We start from the raw sequence: 18,414 nt of genomic DNA on the forward strand, positions 1-18,414 counted from the left end.
GAAGATAGACAAAAATGCTGAGGAAACTTACTCAGCGGGTGAGGCAACCTCATGCAATCCTTGTATGTCTCACCCGCTGAGTTTCTCCAGCATTTTTGCCTACCTTCGATTTTTCCAGCATCTGCAGTTCTTTGTTAAACATGTTCACAGAAGGTGCGCGGCCATGCCGGCGGCTTTGCGCAGGATGCGGTACAGCCAGAGCTCGGCTGCGCTCGGGGCGGGCGCACGGCTGCACTCGGGGCGGGTGCTCGGAGGGCCGAATGATTACGGGGAAAAAATCCGCCTGCGGGCCGGATGATTTTGGGTTACGGACTGCATTTGGCCCGGGGGGGCGTAGGTTGCCAACCCCTGGATTAATACATTGATTCAGAGTCTTTAAATATAAATGCTATTTTCTAGATATTATTTTAAAAATTTTCATGAGAGAACAAGTGTATTGAAGATGAATGCCCTCAGAACAATTAAACTAATTTGTGACACTTTACATTTTAGTGGAAATTTTCTGAAAGAACTGTTGGATAAAAATAGTTCAACAATCATCAAGGAACCTCAATTCTGTGAATTGGGATACATCAGTTTTAAGAGTTGAATGGGTTGCACCCAGAGTTGTAAATTATATATTTAATATGTTAGAAAAGCCATTTGTCTTTGGTGAAAATGCAGGGAAAGGGTTTTATTTATTAAATTAGATCAATTTCCTTCAACAGAGATATCAAAAAGTAATCTTTTCCACATAAATGATAAAGGGATTGTGAATCTGGATCAAATATTCTCCTGAATGCAGAACGTTCAATTTTTAGGTTTAAAGTCCATAACACGTATGTCGCAAAACTTACCTTCAGCGGCGCTGCAGTTCTGCCGCTGCCCGTGTGCGCGACTTTGGCGCCTTTGAGAGGGGGACGGGTTTAAAACGCGATTTATTCTGGGCTGTTGAAATCTATGTTGTTCAGCCTACTTAGATGCTGACGAAAAATCGCTGCGAAATTCGTTCGCTGCAGGTATTTTTCAACTAAATTGGGTTATTTAATTGTTAGAGTAGATTAAAAATCATCCTCTAAAGCCGCGAACCCCGACAACGGGACGGATCTCATGTCGAGGACAACGCAAGGTAGGCTGTTTATTTTTACATTAAAAAACGCTTCTTAAGATCCCTTTATACAAAATTTTAAATTGCAAGTAGCTGACTTGGGGGCCTATCTGAACCGGCAGTATCTTTCATGCTGACATGGGGTACAAATTCACCGCAATGGCAGCGTTCTAAACCAGCGTGTTCCACAGAATCCCATTTAATGGCCGATTTAAATGGCCATTAATTTACAGCAATTGAACACTAAATCCCTTCCATTTGGCCTATAAATTAATGTCGATGAGATTTAAAAATCATATTTTATTGTGAATTCTTGTGTGAATGTTCTTTGGACACTTAGGCTATTTAAAAATGTTAATCTTTCCTTAAGCAATGGATAAATGTTTAGATCTAGTAATTGAATTTTGGAATTAGCTACAATTGGGTAACTAACTAATTATATGCTTTAATTTCAGGTCATCCAAGTAAGATTGTTTAATATTCGTTTCAGAATGCTTCAATCTATAATAACTGAAAAATTCTTTCAGTTCTCTTAATTTTTAATAAAGTTATGGGCTTTGGACTGTCTTCGATCGCAGCTTTTGTGTTAAGTCAATGGAAAATCAATAGGGAACAAGATGCTAATTTCCGAGTATGAAAATGGCCATAACCTTTTTAATACTGAAGATATGAAAGTGAATTAGGTGCCAAATTAAACTTCTTTTTATGCTTTATCTGATGGGATAAATTGCAGACTTGATTGTTTAAATCTCAAACATTGCTACATAACACAGACTAAAATCCTAAAATAATTATCAGCAAAAAGTGCAGTGCTTATCAATAGACTCTGATTGGATTTCAATTTTGGTGTAATATATATTAGCAAGCACATACTGGCCACATTTTCTTTATTACTCTTTACAATGTTAACTTAAAGTATACAAAAAATTGTACAATCTTCTAACTGGGCATGCAAAACTACAAACCTAAAAATAGCTGTTCAGTTCACACCTATCTATACATGTTAAATTCCTCCTGTAGGACAGGCGACTAAAATCATCATGATTATTGAAATAGTCATGCACATTGTTGCCATGCAGAAGGCATCTAAAGGGCCTGTCCCACTATGGCGACCTTATTGGCGAGTTTAGGAGAGTCTGCGCTCACAAGTTCGCAGCATGGTTGACACATGGTCGTAGATAGTCACTGGTAAGTCTCCTTCATGGCCGACAGGAGTTCCCGCATAGTGATTACTACTCGTTGCCTCAGTTTGGTCGCGGAAACATTTTCAACATGTTGAAAATTTTTCTGCCAGCAAAAATTGGTCGGCATGGAGAAAATTGATGCTTTTGAACTCATAGTGCAGTGGTAGTGGGGTCGCCATGTCGTTGTAGGTAATCTCCTTTGCTGACTGGACATTTTAATTGGCTCATTAGGGGGAAAAAAATAGGCACAGAACCAAGGAAAACCGACCGGTAATGTTAAATGCCCACTAAACGTCACAGCTGTGTATCTCCGGCTTATTAAAAGTTGTCTGTTTTCTCCCGTCTTTTCCCCCCTTCTCCCACCCCCGCCCCCCTTTCTTTTAAAGGACTTACCGTACACTGTGCTATCCCTCTTGAACCTTTCTGTTCATCACGGTTATCACCTTGGCTTTGCACCGTGTGAATTTCAGACAGCGCTCCCCCGCTTTCCCTGGCCCCCGCCATTGCGATGTGTTTGTGTGTGTTCCGCGCTGACGGTTGATCGCTCGCGGTTTTTCAGGCGAGTGCCCCCGAGCTTGAAGGTCACAGACAGTTTGCTGAAAAGTCGCATAAGTGGGACAGGCCCTTAACTGAAACCTTCACTCTTTCCCCCAAATCACAGCCTATCACCCACCCCAGCTTAATCTTACAAGTCTGATTTCTCTATCCAAGGCCAAAGCTACTTTATATCGACTAAAGCAGCTTTCTGTGAATCTATTGTTCTCTGAATGTTCATCTCATGCACCTGATGGCAGCTCCAGTGGAAATTTTCAGTATTTGCAAGTACTATCAAAGTACATTTTGCAAGTACAATCAAAAGTTGATGCAAAAGCTGATTTTTGATCTGGTTAGCTCCTTTTAATTGAGGACACAGCAACAAGTTAGGTAAAGAATGCATTAGACAAGATAAAAGACAAGGGTGTTTAATTGTCACACTGTATGTACTGACAATGAAACAATAAAATAGAACAATGAAACAAAGTAAGGAAGAATCAGATAAACAAAATGGTGATCTTGGTGACTGTTTCGAGTAAATCTACCAAATTTACAGAGTTTGCGGCAGATGCACAATGTTGGAGTTCAACGTTCAACAAAATGTTGGAGATTTACTAGAATGTTGCCTGGGTTTCAACAACTAAGTTACAGAGATAGGTTGAATAAGTTAGGTCTTTATTCTCTGGAGCGCAGAAGGTTAAGGGGGGACCTGATAGAGGTCTTTAAAATGATGAGAGGGATAGACAGAGTTGATGTGGACAAGCTTTTCCCTTTATGTATAGGGAAGATTCAAACAAGAGGACATGACTTCAGAATTAAGGGACAGAAGTTTAGGGGTAATATGAGGGGGAACTTCTTTACGCAGAGAGTGGTGGCGGTGTGGAATGAGCTTCCAGTGGAAGTGGTGGAGGCAGGTTCATTGGTATCATTTAAAAATAAATTGTATAGGCATATGGATGAGAAGGGAATGGAGGGTTATGGTACGAGTGCAGGCAGGTGGGACTAAGGGGAACAAGATTTGTTCGGCATGGACTTGTAGGGCCGAGATGGCCTGTTTCCGTGCTGTAATTGTTATATGGTTATATGGTTAACTTTCAACGGAACTAATACTCATGTGTACATGCTAATTCATGGTGGGTTTCTTTAAACCCCACTAGTATTTGGGTTATTAATTCAATTTTTATTTATTATATATTGTTTGTGTATTGTGTTTATATGCTGCTGCAAGTAAGAATCGTATTGTTCCATTGTCAGTACATACAGTATGACAATTAAACTGACATGGGTGACAATTAAACACCATTGTCTTTTATCTTGTCTAATGCACTCTGTATCTAACGTGTTGCTGTGTCCTCAATTAAAAGGAGCATATTAAAAATCAACTTTTGCATCAACTTTTGATAGTACTTGCAAAAACCTATGAATTTTCATTGCTTGCGAAATACTAAGCTTGAGAATAACATTTATTCCGAGTTGTCTTTGATAATTCCAACACACAGTATTGGAAAAAAAGAACACAAAAAGTAAATCTGTAGGTCAGTCAACATCTCTGGAGCAAAATGGAAAGGTGACGTTTAGGGTCGGTACCCTTCTTCAGAGTATTGCAAATGTTTTTCCTTAAGATTGCGTAAAGATGTAGATTTTTTTTAAATGGTGGGAATTTTCAAAATGGTTTCCGTGATGGCAAAAACAAAGGGATAATTTATAGAAATTGACATTAAAAAAAATTTTTAAATGGGAACTTTTACTATCTGATTATATAATAATTTGGATTGCTATAAAACCTATTTCAGCACCAAAAAGCCATAAAAAGGGTTTGAAAATAAAATTTCTAAAACTACATGCTATATCAAAATTATTCATTGTTATGCATTTGATTATTTTACATACTATTTCTAATAATTAGTGCACTCTTGTACAGTAGAAACCCCCATCCTGAAACGTATTATAACATCATAAAAACGTATTGCCAAATTCTGTTTAAAAAAAATGTTTAAAAACAATTGATGTTATGTTAGTGTTAACCATATTTCATTCATGATAATTTTTGACATATAGTTTGAGTTTTCCCATTCAAACAGTAATATTATCCTGCTCCTCTGCCAAGAAACGATAGTGATATTTAAGAGACTTTGGATAGGCAAATCGTAATGCAGGGCATGGAGGGATGCGGATTATATGCAGGCAAATAAGAGTTGGTTTTTGCATCATGTACGTCCCAGACACTGTGGGCAAAAGGGCCTATTCTTGTGCGGTGCTGTCCTAAGTAAGAAATTTCAAGTAATTGCTTTTAAGTCCGAGTTTTTATATAGCACGGAAACAGGTCCAACAGCCTAACATATCCAACATGCCCCATCTAAGCTACTCCCATTTGCCAGCAGTTTGCCCATATCCCTCTAAATCCTTCCTAACCACGTACCTGTCCAAATGTGTTTTAAATGTTGTTATTGCACCTGCCTCAACTACTTCCTCTGGCACCTCGTTCCATATACCCATCACCCCCTGACTGAAAAAGTTGACCCTCAGCTTCCTATTAAATCTTCCTTTTTCAGCTTAAACTTTCCCCTCTGCTTCGTTGATATCTAAACAATAGACAGATTATTTTTATCATGTTGTTATTTTAAAGTATTACTGACAACTGTTGCTATAACACTTAAATGGCAGAATATATCTCGAAAATGTGAAAATTCAGAAACACACAAGATAGGCGATGGCTAATGCATATATTCTGGAGGTTTCTGACCAGAAACGTCACCTATTCCTTTCCTCCAGAGATGCTGCCTGACCCGCTGAATTACTCGAGCATTCTGTGTCTAGTTTCGGTATAAACCAGCATCTGCAGTTTCTTCGTACACAAATATATTCTTAACTCTTTTTATACTCAATATTCAAGATATATTTCTGTACACGGTTTGTTACCTTTCATCTGCACAAAGTCCAGCTGTAAGATGGATTGCAAGAGTGGTGTGTTGTCCAGGGTTAAATCAAAGTCAGTGTTCAGGCGTGGTTGAAGGATGCCTTTTCCCCATTGTTCATCGATAAAGAGCACACGCCTTATCAAAGCATCTGAAATCTGAAAGTGATGCACGTTCAATTGCACAAACAATCCTGGATTTCAAAATAACAACCCATGTAATTGCCTATGTCCTCATGAAATTGCCTTCAAGATGAACATTTTAGATATGGACAGCTTTTTGTCAATCTTTGGTTACTGAAGCCAATCTATTTACATTAGTCCAAAATTAAAACACGTTAAAATATGAAGCATGTTTAAAAAGAGATTTTTTTTTAATGGGAATTCATCAATATATTTTAAATATCAATAAACATGTTATTTTCTTAGAAGACAATATCAAAGACAATAAGGCTCATTATGAAATCCGTAGTCATTACTAATGCATAAATAATTGAGCAAATGTCCAGCATATCCCCAATCTTGTTACATAGAAACATAGAAAAAGGTAGAATAATAGTTACGAGATCTTGCAAGGGGTGACATTGAAATAGGAGATGTGGAGTCAGTATGCATAGAACGAAGGAATTGTAAGGGTAAAAAGACCCTGATGGGACAAATCTACAGGTCCCCAAACAGTAGCCTGGACATAGGGTGCAAGTTGAATCAGGAGTTAAAATTGGCATGTGGCAAAAGTAATGCTGTGGTTGTTATGGGGTATTTCAACATGCAGGTAGACTGGGAAAATCAGGTTGGTACTGGAGCCCAAGAGAGGGACTTTGTAGAGTTCCTTCGTGATGGATTCTTAGAACAGCTTGTATTTGAGCCTACCAGGGAGACGGCTATTCTGGATTTAGTGTAATGCAATGAACCGGATTTGATAAAGGACCTCGAAGTTAATGAGCTATTAGGAGGTAGTGACCATAACATGGTCAGGTTTAATCTACAATTGTAGAGGGAGAAGAGTAGATCGGAGGTGTCAGTGTTGCAGTTGAATAAAGGGGACTATGGGTGCTATGAGGGAGGAGCTGGCCAATGTTGACTGGAAAGATACACTAGCAGGGATGACAGTGGAACAAAAATGGCAGGTGTTTCTAGGAAAAATACAGAAGGTGCAGGATCAGTTCATTCCTAGGAGGAAGAAAGATTCCAAGGGGAGAAAGGGACGACCATGGCTGACAAGGGACGTCAGGGAAAATATAAAAATTAAAGCTAAGGAGTATAACGTAGCAAAAATGAGCGGGAAGCAAGAGGATTGGGTAATGTTTAAAGAACAACGGAAGTTAACCAAAAAGACAATACAGGGAGAAAAGATGAGGTACGAAGGTAGGCTAGCCAAGGTAGGCTGGCCAGTTGCAGAGGATGACGTCAGGAAATCCTTCAAAGGGGTGTACCCTCGAAAAGCGCCTGGACCTGATGGTATACCCGGTCGTGTTCTAAAAACCTGTGCGGAACAACTGGTTGGAGTTTTTACGGACATTTTCAACCTCTCACTTCTGAGGTCTGAGGTCCCCCACCTGCTTTAAAAGTGAATCAATTATACCAATGCCCAAGAAGAGTAAGGCGACGTGCCTCAATGACTATCGACCAGTGGTACTAACGCCGGTGGTGATGAAGTACTTTGAGAGGTTGATCATGGAGCAAATCAACTCCTACCTCGACAAAAACCTGGACCCACTGCAGTTCACTTACCGCCACAACAGATCAACGGTGGATGCGATCTCGCTGGCCCTCCACTCCGTTCTGGACCACTTGGACAACAAAAACTCGTATGTCAGGCTGTTATTCATCGATTACAGCTCGGCATTTAACACAATCATCCCCTCCAAGCTGGTTACCAAACTCGCAGAACTGGGTCTCTGCGCATCCCTCTGCAATTGGATCCTCGACTTCCTCATTCACAGTCCACAGTCTGTTCGTATTGGTGGAAATGTGTCAGCCTCGATAACAATCAGCACGGGAGCATCTCAAGGCTGCGTGCACAGCCCCCTGCTGTACTCGCTCTATACTCATGACTGCTTAGCCGGTCACAGTGCGAACTCCATCATCAAGATCGCTGACGACACCACTGTTGTGGGACGTATCACTGATGGGGATGAGTCAGAGTACAGAAGAGAGATCGAGCAACTGTCCATATGGTGCAGGCACAATAACCTGGCCCTCAACACCAGCAAAACCAAGGAACTGATTGTGGACTTCGGAAGGAGTAGGATGCAGACCCACAGTCCCTTGTATATCAACGGGTCGATGGTTGAAAGGGTCAAGAGCTTCAAATTCCCGGGGGTGCACATCTCTGAAGATCTTTCCTGGTCCGAGAACACTAATGCAATTATCAAGAAAGCTCATCAGCGCCTCTACTTCCTGAGAAGATTATGGAGAGTCGGTTTATCAAGGAGGACTCTCTCTAACTTCTACAGGTGCACAGTAGAGAGCATGCTGACCGGTTGCATTGTGGCTTGGTTCGGCAACTTGAGCGCCCTGGAGAGGAAAAGACTACAAAAAGTAGTAAACACTGCCCAGTCCATCATCGGCTCTGACCTTCCTTCCATTGAGGGGATTTATCGCAGTCGCTGCCTCAAAAATTCGGCAGTATCATCAGAGACTCACACCATCCTGGCCACACACTCATCTCCCTGCTACCTTCAGGTAGAAGGTACAGGAGCCTGAAGACTGCAACAACCAGGTTCAGGAATAGCTATTTCCCCACAGCCATCAGGCTATTAAACCTGACTCGGACAAAACTCTGATTATTGGTGGCCCATTATCTGCTATTTGCACTTTATCAGTTTATTTGTTCATGTGTGTATATATTTGTATTGTGGTATATGGACACACTGATCTGTTTTGTAGTAAATGCTTACTATGTTCTGTGTGCTAAGCAAAGCAAGAATTTCATTGTCCTATCAGGGACACATGACAATAAACTCACTTGAACTTGAATATAAAGCAGGATAGTAAAATCTTCTTTAGGTATGTGAAGAGGAAAAAATTAGTTAAGACCAAAGTTGGATTGAAGGCCGAAAAAGGTGAATTTATTATGGGGAACAAGGAAATGGCAGATGAGTTGAACAGGTACTTTGGATCCGTCTTCACTAAGGAGGGCACAAACAATCTTCCTGATATAGTAGTGACCAGAGGATCTGGGGTGACGGAGGAACTGAAGGAAATCCACACTAGGCAGGAAATGGTGTTGGATGAGACTGATGGGACTGGAGGCTGATAAATCCCCAGGGCCTGATGGTCTGCATCCCAGGGTACTCAAGGAAGTGGCTCTAGAAATTGTGGATGCATTGGTGATAATTTTCCAATGTTCTATCGACTCAGGATCAGTTCCTGTGGATTGGAGGATAGCTAATGTTATCCCACTTTTTAAGAAAGGCGGGAAGAGAGAAAACTGAATTATAGACCAGTTAGCCTGACATCGGTGGTGGGGAAGATGCTGGAGTCAATTATAAAAGATGAGATAGCCGAACATTTGGATAGCAGTAACAGGATCAGTCCGAGTCAGCATGGATTTACGAAGGGGAAATCATGCTCGACTAATCTTCTGGAATTCTTTGAAGATGTAACTCAGAAAATGGACAAGGGAGCCAGTGGATGTAGTGTACCTGGACTTTCAGAAAACATTTCCCACATAGTTCCCGCACAAGTTCCCACATAGGGGATTAATGGGCAAAGTTAGGGCACATGGTATTGGGGATGGAGTGCTGACATGGATAGAGAAGTGGTTGGCAGACAGGAAACAAAGAGTAGGGATTAACGGGTCCTTTCAGAATGGCAAGCAGTGACTAGTGGGGTACCGCAAGGTTCGGTGCTGGGACTGCAGCTATTTATAATATACATCAATGATTTATGAAGGGATTCAAAGTAACATTAGCAAATTTGTAAATGACACAAAACTGGGTGGCAGTGTGAACTGTGAGAAGGATGCTATGAGAATGCAGGGTGACTTGGACAGATTGGGGGAGTGGGCAGATGCATGGCAGATGAAGTTTAACGCGGATAAATGTGAGATTATCCACTTTGGTAGCAAAAACAGGAAGGCAGATTACTATCTAAATGGCGTCAAGTTGGGAAAAGGGGAAGTACAACGGGATCTGGGGGGTCCTTGTTCATCAGTTTATGAAAGTAAGCATGCAGGTACAGCAGGCAGAGAAGAAAGTGAATGGCATGTTGGCCTTTATAACAATAGTAGTCGAGTATAGGGGCAAAGAGGTCCTTCTGCAGTTGTACAGGACCCTAGTGAGACCACACCTGGAGTATTGTGTGCAGTTTACGTCCCCTAATTTGAGGAAGGACATTCTTGCTATTGAGGGAGTGCAGCGTAGGTTTACAAGGTTAATTCCCGGGATGGTGGGACTATCATATGCTGAGAGAATGGAGCAGCTGGGCTTGTACACTCTGGAGTTTAGAAGGATGAGTGGGTATCTCATTGAAACATATAAGATTGTTAAGGGATTGGACATGCTAGAGGCAGGAAACATGTTCCCGATGTTGGGGGAGTCTAGAACCAGGAGCCACAGTTTAAGAATAAGGAGTAAGCCATTTAGAACGGAGACGAGGAAACACTTTTTCTCACAGAGAGTGGTGAGTCTGTGGAATTCTCTGCCTTAGAGGGCGGTGGAGGCCGGTTCTCTGGATGCTTTCAAGAGAGAGCTAGATAGGGCTCTTAAAAATAGCAGAGTCAGGGGATATAGGGAGAAGGCAGGAACGGGGTACGGATTGGGGATGATCAGCCATGATCACATTGAATGGCGGTGCTGGCTCGAAGGGCCGAATGGCCTACTCCTGCACCTATTGTCTATTGTCTATTGAGATAAGATCTGAATCTTTGGTTGTTCCTCCAAGAAAATAACAGACAATTAAGAAACAATCATTCGCCAATTCAATCAAAAAATACGTAAGTATGAACAGTTGCACACCAACCTGTAAGAAACCACTGGGATCATTCTCTTTAATTACTTCCAGGCAGTATTCCATCAGACCAGTTGTTTGGCGCAGCTTGACGGTACAATGGCTGATTTGATCTCTGACCACCTGGAAGGAAAACAAGCAGAATACGAGGCTTTAAAAAAAAAAAAGTGTGAAGTGGCACTTGAAGGAATAATGCAGCTTTCTAGGACTTTAGTTCGTCCACATTTGGAATATGGCATGCAATTCTCACTCAATGTCAGGAAGGATGTGAAGACTTTGGGACTGGTGCGGATGAGGTTTACCAAAATGATGCCTGGATTATGCGGTATTAGTTACAGGGATTAGTTCCAGTTACAAGTTTATTTTTACACAGAGGTGTGATGAGTGCCTGGAACATGCTCGATATACAATGAGAAGGCACAACCTTCCACATTGATGCTAATAGAATCCGGAACCAGGAACTGCAATGGAGATGACAGATGGACAGTGACAAGACCGCAGAGTAATTTGAAAACTAGGGTGAGAATTTTCAAAGAGGTGTCGATTAGCCAAGGATATTGAATTTACTTAATCTGCCAATCTATGATTAGAGGGCACAGTCTCGAGATAAGGAATCTGCCATTTAAGAATGAGTAATCATTGCCTAGGTTGTGCTGGTGTATAACAAGCAGAATAAAATTTAGGTAGTAAAATGACACAGCAGTAAAAGTAACAAGATCACAAATTACATGATCCTACAAACTACATTGATGCAACAAAGTACAGTATGGCCCTGCACACTGTAATGGTATAATAGGACAATGTATGAATGAAAAAGGTGGAATACCATTTAAACCAGGCAAACCTTCAGTTTGTGCTCATGTTCTTTGGTCACTCGTGAAAGCAACTGTCCCTTCCTTCTGTTCAGAGCTTCGATGAGAGCATCACACTGAGCAACAAGGCAGGCTTCAAACTCTACGCTGTTCTCCTGGACATAGCAAATAAAGTAAATCATTCAGACAGTCAAATGGACTCAAATATAATAAGGCACCCAAAGATCAAATGATAAATGGGTTGAAACAAGAGTTATGACATATCTATGAAAATCATTACTGCCTAAAATATAAGAATCTCCTTAAGGCCCAAGGGTCATCATCCGACTACAATGGAAAAAGTGGCAAGAGATATAAGAGTACAACAAGTTGACAGATGGCCAAATAGTGAAAGATGCGAAGAGGCAACTGCAGGAGAAATAGTATTTAGACATGGAGAGAAGCCAACAGGGGAAGAAAGAATTAAACTAAAGAAACAGAGAAGAGACTGCACATGCCAGAACTTGGGGCAATGAACATACTGCTGGAGGACTTCAGCAAGTTGAGCAGCATCTGTGGGTGGAGGTGGGAGAGTCTATATTCTGTCTATATTTCTGATTGAGATCCTGCATCAGAACTGAGTGAAAAGAAAGATAATTAGTATAAAGAGGTGAAGCAGAGGGGTGAGACAGGGTCCAGGAGTTGATAAGTGGACCGATAAGGAATGATGGGCCGAAGGAGTCAGATGTGAGGGTAAAAGTAGAGACAGAGGGTGGAGGGAAAGAAGCAGGGAAACTATGGCTACATGTGCTTGAATCTAATAGGCAAGGAAGATAATGAAGACAACTAAGAAAAAGATTATGGGTAGGTATGAGATAGACACAAAAAGCTGGAGTAACTCAGCGGCACAGGCAGCATATCTGGAGAGAAGGTATGGGTGACGTTTCAGGTCGAGACCCTTCTAGATATGACAGGGAATCCAGTGGAACTCTGAGGGGGAACGGGAACGAAATGGGTGATGGGAGGCAGATAAGGAAAAGAGAATACAAATGGGAGGACCAGAAATGATCCAGGAAAGAGTGAGCAAGGGGTAACATGAGATAAAGATTACTTGCAATTAGAAAATTCTATGTTAATACCATTAGGTTGAAGGTTAAGAGGAATATGAGGTGCTCTTCTAGTTTGCGTTGGGCCTCACACTGGCAGTGAAGTAGACTGAGTACAGAAAGTTTGTGCAGGAATGGGAAGGGGATTGAAATGGCATGCAACTGCGAGCTTGAAATGGTCACTATGGACAGAGTGCAGGTGCTCTGCAAATCACATTCCAGGTCTGCGCTTGATCTCACCGATGTAAAGGAGGCCACGACAAGAGCACTGAATACAGTTGACAAGGTTAGAGGATGTGCGGATAAATCTTTGCCTCATCTAGAAGGGTTGTTTAGGTCCCTGGATTGTGTTGTGGGCGGAGGTGTAGGGACAGGTGATGGACCCCCTGTGGTTGGGGATGAAATTCAGGGATGAGCAGACCACAGTCACACAGAGAGTGGTCCCTGGAGAAGGCAAAAAAGTTGTGGGATATCGCTGCAGGTTGTGGAAATGACAAAGGATGACATGCTGGATGCAGAGGACTTCAGAGAGAAAAGTGAGTACTCAGTGAACCCTATATTTGTTGGGTTTGGCAGGGGGAGGTTTGAGACCGGAAGTCTGAGTAATGGGGAAAATGCAAGGGAGGGCTCCGTCAACCACAGGAAAGGGTAAGTTACATGTCAAGTCAAGTCAAGTCACATTTATTTATATAGCACATTTAAAAAACAACTCTCGTTGACCAAAGTGCTTTACATTTGTTATAAGAATAGTATACACAAACAAGCTACATACATATATACAAATAGCCCTCACTCAGAGGACGTCAGGAAAGGCTAGACTTAAAGGAGTCGATGGAGGGGGCAGTTCTGATGGGGAGGGGGATGCTGTTCCACAGCCTAGGAGCTGCAACCGCAAAGGCGCGGCCGCCCCTGAGCTTATGCCTAGACCGCAGGACATTCAGCAACCTAAAGTCGGCCGATCTGAGGGACCTGGAGGTGGTGTAGTGGGTGAGAAGACTTTTAATGTAGATGGGTGCAAGCCCATTGAGGGCTTTGTAGACAAAGAGGAGGGTCTTGAAATGTATTCGGAACCGCACGGAGCCAGTGGAGAGAGGCCAGGATCGGGGTGATGTGGTCCCTTTTTCAGGTGCCCGTCAGGAGTCTCGCTGCGACATTTTGGACCAGTTGCAGGCGGAACAGGGAAGATTGGCTGATGCCAGTATAAAGGGAGTTGCAGTAATCTAGGTGGGAGGAGATAAATGTATGGATGATCTTTTCGAGGTCATCAAACTGGAGGAATTGTTTTATTTTAGCTATCATCCGAAGCTGAAAGAAGCTAGCTTTTACCATGGCATTGACTTGTTTGTCAAATTTCAGTGCTGAGTCAAATATCACGCCGAGGTTTTTGACTTGAGGTTTGAGTAGTGGGGTAAGGCTTTCAAGGCTGTCTGCTATCATTTTGATTGAGTCCGAGGGGCCGAGAAGGATGACCTCAGACTTACTCTCGTTTAGTTGGAGGAAGTTCTGGGCTATCCAGCACTTTATATCCTCAAGGCAGCGGGTAAGGTTAAGCAGATTTGATTGGTTTTTGGACATATCTTGAAAAAGGAGGACATTTCAAGCGTTCTGGAATGGAAGGCTCATCTTCACAGCAGATTGGAAATGGAGAATTTGGGGAAAGGGGTCACTTCCTTACATGAGACAAGGTGACCAGTGGTGAACCGTGGGATCACTGGGTTTTGTAGCAAATGTCCGAGGATAATTTGTCTTCTGAAATGGAGACCGAGATATCCAGAAAAGGAGAGAAGCGTCAGAAATGGTCCAAGTGAATTTGAGAGCGGTGGAAGTTAGTAGCATAGGTGATAAATTAGACACGTTCTGCATGGGTGGAGTGGGCAGCACCAATACAGCCATCGAGATAATGGTGTAAGAGTTGGGTGTTATACAAGAGAGGTTAGGAACAAGGACTGTTCTACACAGCCAATGCTGGGACCCATGTGAGTGCCCATGGGTACACCTTTCATTTGTAGTAAGAAAAAGGACATTAAAAGAGAAGTTTTTAAAGATAATAACAAATTCTGCCTGTTATAACCATTCTACAATAACATGAAAAAAATGTGCACGTAAATAGAACTATAGTTCAATAATTTTGTGCTGTGTTTCAAAGTGTAATTACAATTATTAATTTGGTACAATGTAGAGTGGCTATTAGGAATGATTTTATAAATTGGTTCAAGCGGTACAGGACTATTAGAAATGAAACAGATTCTACATAAAAATCAATATGAAATAATAGGTGAAATGAAATTTCAGGGACAGCACAGTTCAATCCTGACGTGCTCTCTATACGGAGTTTGTACATTCTCCCTATGACTGCATGGGTTTCTCCGGGTGCTCTGGTTTCCTCTCACATTCCAAACACGAGCAGATTTGTAGGTTAATTGACCGCATAGGGACCGTATATTGTCCCTAGTGTGTGGTGTATACGGGTGATCACTGGTCGGCGCGAACGCGGCAGGCCAAAGGGCCTATTTCCACGCTTTAAACTAAACTTAAATCAAGGCGAAGTCTGTGTCTGCAAACATTGGAAGCTGTTTAGAACTTGTCAATCTCTCAGCAATGTCTTTGTAATATGCACTTGATTTCCCAAGGGCTTTAAAATGTGTTTTAAAATTAGTAGGATCCAACAAATGGGTCAGTATATAAATTGGAATGAAATCATACAGATACAGCATCACAGAATTTATTTTGGACCAAAATTAAGTAACAATACATTTGGAATATTTGAAAAGTATATGTCACCCTAGGGATTAATTTGTTTGCCTTTTAAATTGAAGTGATATGTTTCCTAAAACTGAGTGGGTAATTTGCCTGCTGTAGCCTGGGAACAGAGGAATATATTTCATGCTGATCATCAACTATATTTAGCTTCGCATTCATATTTATCCTACCAGGAAAAGGACAACTTTGACCGATAGACAAAGCCACATCAAAACTAAAGCATATTTCCTTTCATTTACTTCCAAGAGCACTTTATATGGTGGTCATATATTAATCAGCATTCCAAGGGGCGATAAAATGAACTAATAAACACGTAATCCACATTAGACAACAAACTTAACCGCAGCAGATAAGATTTTAATTAAACGGTAAAATTCATACCTGGATTTGCTGCACCATGTTTCTCAGTAGTGCCAAGAATTCTTTAGCTTCTTTTGCTTTCTCTGACAATCCATTCAATGCTTGAGAGAGCTGATTCTAAAAACACAAATGTACATGTTAAAAATACTTAATATTCAGAAGGATAGACTGATGCTAGTGCACATCTCGGACAACCAAGTTCAAGAGTAGCTGTACATGATCACAAATTCAAACTTAAATTGTCAAAATATTTTTCACTTTCTTAGCTGACATCTTATTCAATGGAAAACATCAGTGATTTAATTCTTCCAAAAAGACCAGTATTTTTTTAAATGTATTTAGACACTTTTATACCATTAAAGGCAAAATAATGCAGTCAGGATGTGTACTCCTGACTGTTATACTGGAACGTGTGTTATTAGTGCTTGAAAATTCATGCATGGTTGATTAATGGTGTGAGGTAGATTTTTTAACCCTATACCACCCAGTTCATTTTTGTTCTTCAGGTGCGAAACGTGCTCACAATGGCTCACCTATCTGATACACTAATGCAGTCGGAACTTCCTCTGAAATGGTCAAACAAGCTTTTCAAGGCCAATTATAGATGGAATATAAATGGCAGCCTATCCAGTTACATTCTGATCCCAAGAAAAAAAGGATATACATCTTTATGATTTCACTTTCATTCTGGTCAGACAACAGAATGATACTGGTCTAGAGTAATGAAAAATAATTTTTGTTTGCAGAAACTATGGATATTTAGATGACAAATGTTGTTAGTTAGCATTAATAAATTAAATGCTTTCATTTCCTTTTTCATGCAGACACTGCATTCTTTATTACAAATGCCTACAGAATTTAGAATACAGTGCATTCAGAAAGTATTCAGACCCCTTCACTTTTTCCACATTTTGTAACGTTACAGCCTTATTCTAAAATGAATTAAATTCTTTTTTTTTTATCATCAATCTACACACAATACCCCGTAATAAAAAGCGAAAAACAGGTGTTTAGAAATTTTTGCAAAGTAATTAAAAAGAAATAACTGAAATATCACATTTACATAAGTATTCTGACCCTTTACTCAGTACTTTGTTGAGGCACCTTTGGCAGCAGTTACAGCCTCGAGTCTTCTTGGGTATGACGCTACAACCTTGGCACACCTGCATATGGGTAATTTCTCCCATTCTTCTCTGCAGATCCTCTCAAGCTCTGTCAGGTTAGAGGGTCGATGCGCAGCTATTTTCAGGTCCCTCCAGAGATGTTCGATCGGGTTCAAGTCCAGGCTCTGGCTGGGCCACTCAAGGACATTTACAGACTTGTCACAAAGCCACTCGTGCGTTGTCTTGGTTGTGTGCTTCGGGTCGTTGTCTTGTTGGAAGGTGAACCTCCGCCCCAGTCTGAGACCCAGAACACTTTGGAGCAGGTTTCATCAAGGATCTCTCTGTACTTTGCTCCATTCATCTTTTCCTCGATCCTGACTAGTCTCCCAGTTCCTGCCGCTGAAAAACATCCACACAGCATGATGCTGCCACCACCATGCTTCATAGTGGGTATAGTATTGGCCAGGTGATGAGCGGTGCCTGATTCCTCCAGACATGACACTTGGCATTCAGGCCAAATAGTTAAATCTTGGTTTCATCAGACCAGAGAATCTTGTTTCACATGGTCTGAGAGTCTTTTAGGTGCCTTTTATCAAACTCCAAGCGAGCTGTCATGTACCTTTTACTGAGGAGTGGCTTCCGGCTGGCCACTCTACCATAAAGGCCTGATTGGTGGAGTGCTGCATAGTTGTCCTTCTGGAAGGTTTTTTCATCTCCACCGAGGAACTCTAGAGCTCTGTCAGAGTGACCATCGAGTTCTTGGTCGCCTCCCTGACCAAGGCCATTCTTCCCTGATTGCTGTTTCGCCGGGCGGCCAGCTCTATGAAGAGTCCTGGGTGGTTCCAAAGTTCTTCCATTTAAGAATGACGGAGGTACTGTGCTGTTCGGGACCTGCAATGTCGCAGAAATTGTTTTTTACTGTTCCCCAGGTGTGTGTCTCGACACAATCCTGTCTCGGATGTCTGCGGACAATTCCTTCGTCTTCATGGCTCAATTTTCAGTGACATAGCAAAGGGTCTGAATACTTATGTAAATGTGATATTTCAGTTATTTCTTTTTAATTACTTGGCAAAAATTTCTAAACACCTGTTTTCGCTTCTTCATTCTGGGGTATTGTGTGTAGATTGATGATTTAAAAAATTTTTTTAATCAATTTTAAAATAAGGCTGGAACGTAACAAAATGTGGAAAAAGCGAAGGTGTCTGGATATTTTCTGAATGCACTGTATGTCTTGGCCCAGGCCCCCAGGGTTCAAGCACCAAATTTAATTTTGCATCAGGGAGCCAATTTGAAAATTGTGCTTCCCTTTCATAATACAATAGATACAATATTTTAAATTTCTCTTTTTAAGCTTATCAATTTTCTGATCACTTCAAAGTTTGAGCTCATTCTGTTGTTCTGGTGTCTATGAATTAGTCATGCAAGAATACACCAAGTCAATATGGTTGATTACAACCAGAAGTATGAATTTAACAGGTCAAACAGCTAACAAAAACAACTGGAATTGATTGAACTTTGAATCTCATTGCATCTGGTCATTAGAGCATACGATCATGGTCAATATTGTTTTAGAAACTATCTATTGACAGATGTGGGCACTATTGGCAAAGCAGCATTTATAA

The 18,414-nt window shown here is 41.3% G+C and overlaps 1 protein-coding gene across 3 annotated transcripts in view; it reads right to left on the reverse strand.

Annotated features, from left to right (window-relative positions):
• Positions 1-18,414, reverse strand: part of trim9 (tripartite motif containing 9) — an 81,201-nt gene that overhangs the window by 20,058 nt on the left and 42,729 nt on the right. For all 3 annotated transcript variants that reach the window (XM_055640393.1, XM_055640394.1, XM_055640395.1), the window contains exons 2-5: positions 15,711-15,806; positions 11,517-11,639; positions 10,685-10,795; positions 5,725-5,878 (exon numbers count right to left, since the gene is read on the reverse strand). In XM_055640393.1, the coding sequence (XP_055496368.1) occupies positions 5,725-5,878; positions 10,685-10,795; positions 11,517-11,639; positions 15,711-15,806 (484 nt within the window). The remainder of the gene's footprint in view (positions 1-5,724; positions 5,879-10,684; positions 10,796-11,516; positions 11,640-15,710; positions 15,807-18,414) is intronic.

The sequence above is a fragment of the Leucoraja erinacea genome, chromosome 9 (genome assembly GCF_028641065.1).
Source record: "Leucoraja erinacea ecotype New England chromosome 9, Leri_hhj_1, whole genome shotgun sequence".
Taxonomy (NCBI): Eukaryota; Metazoa; Chordata; class Chondrichthyes; order Rajiformes; family Rajidae; genus Leucoraja; species Leucoraja erinaceus.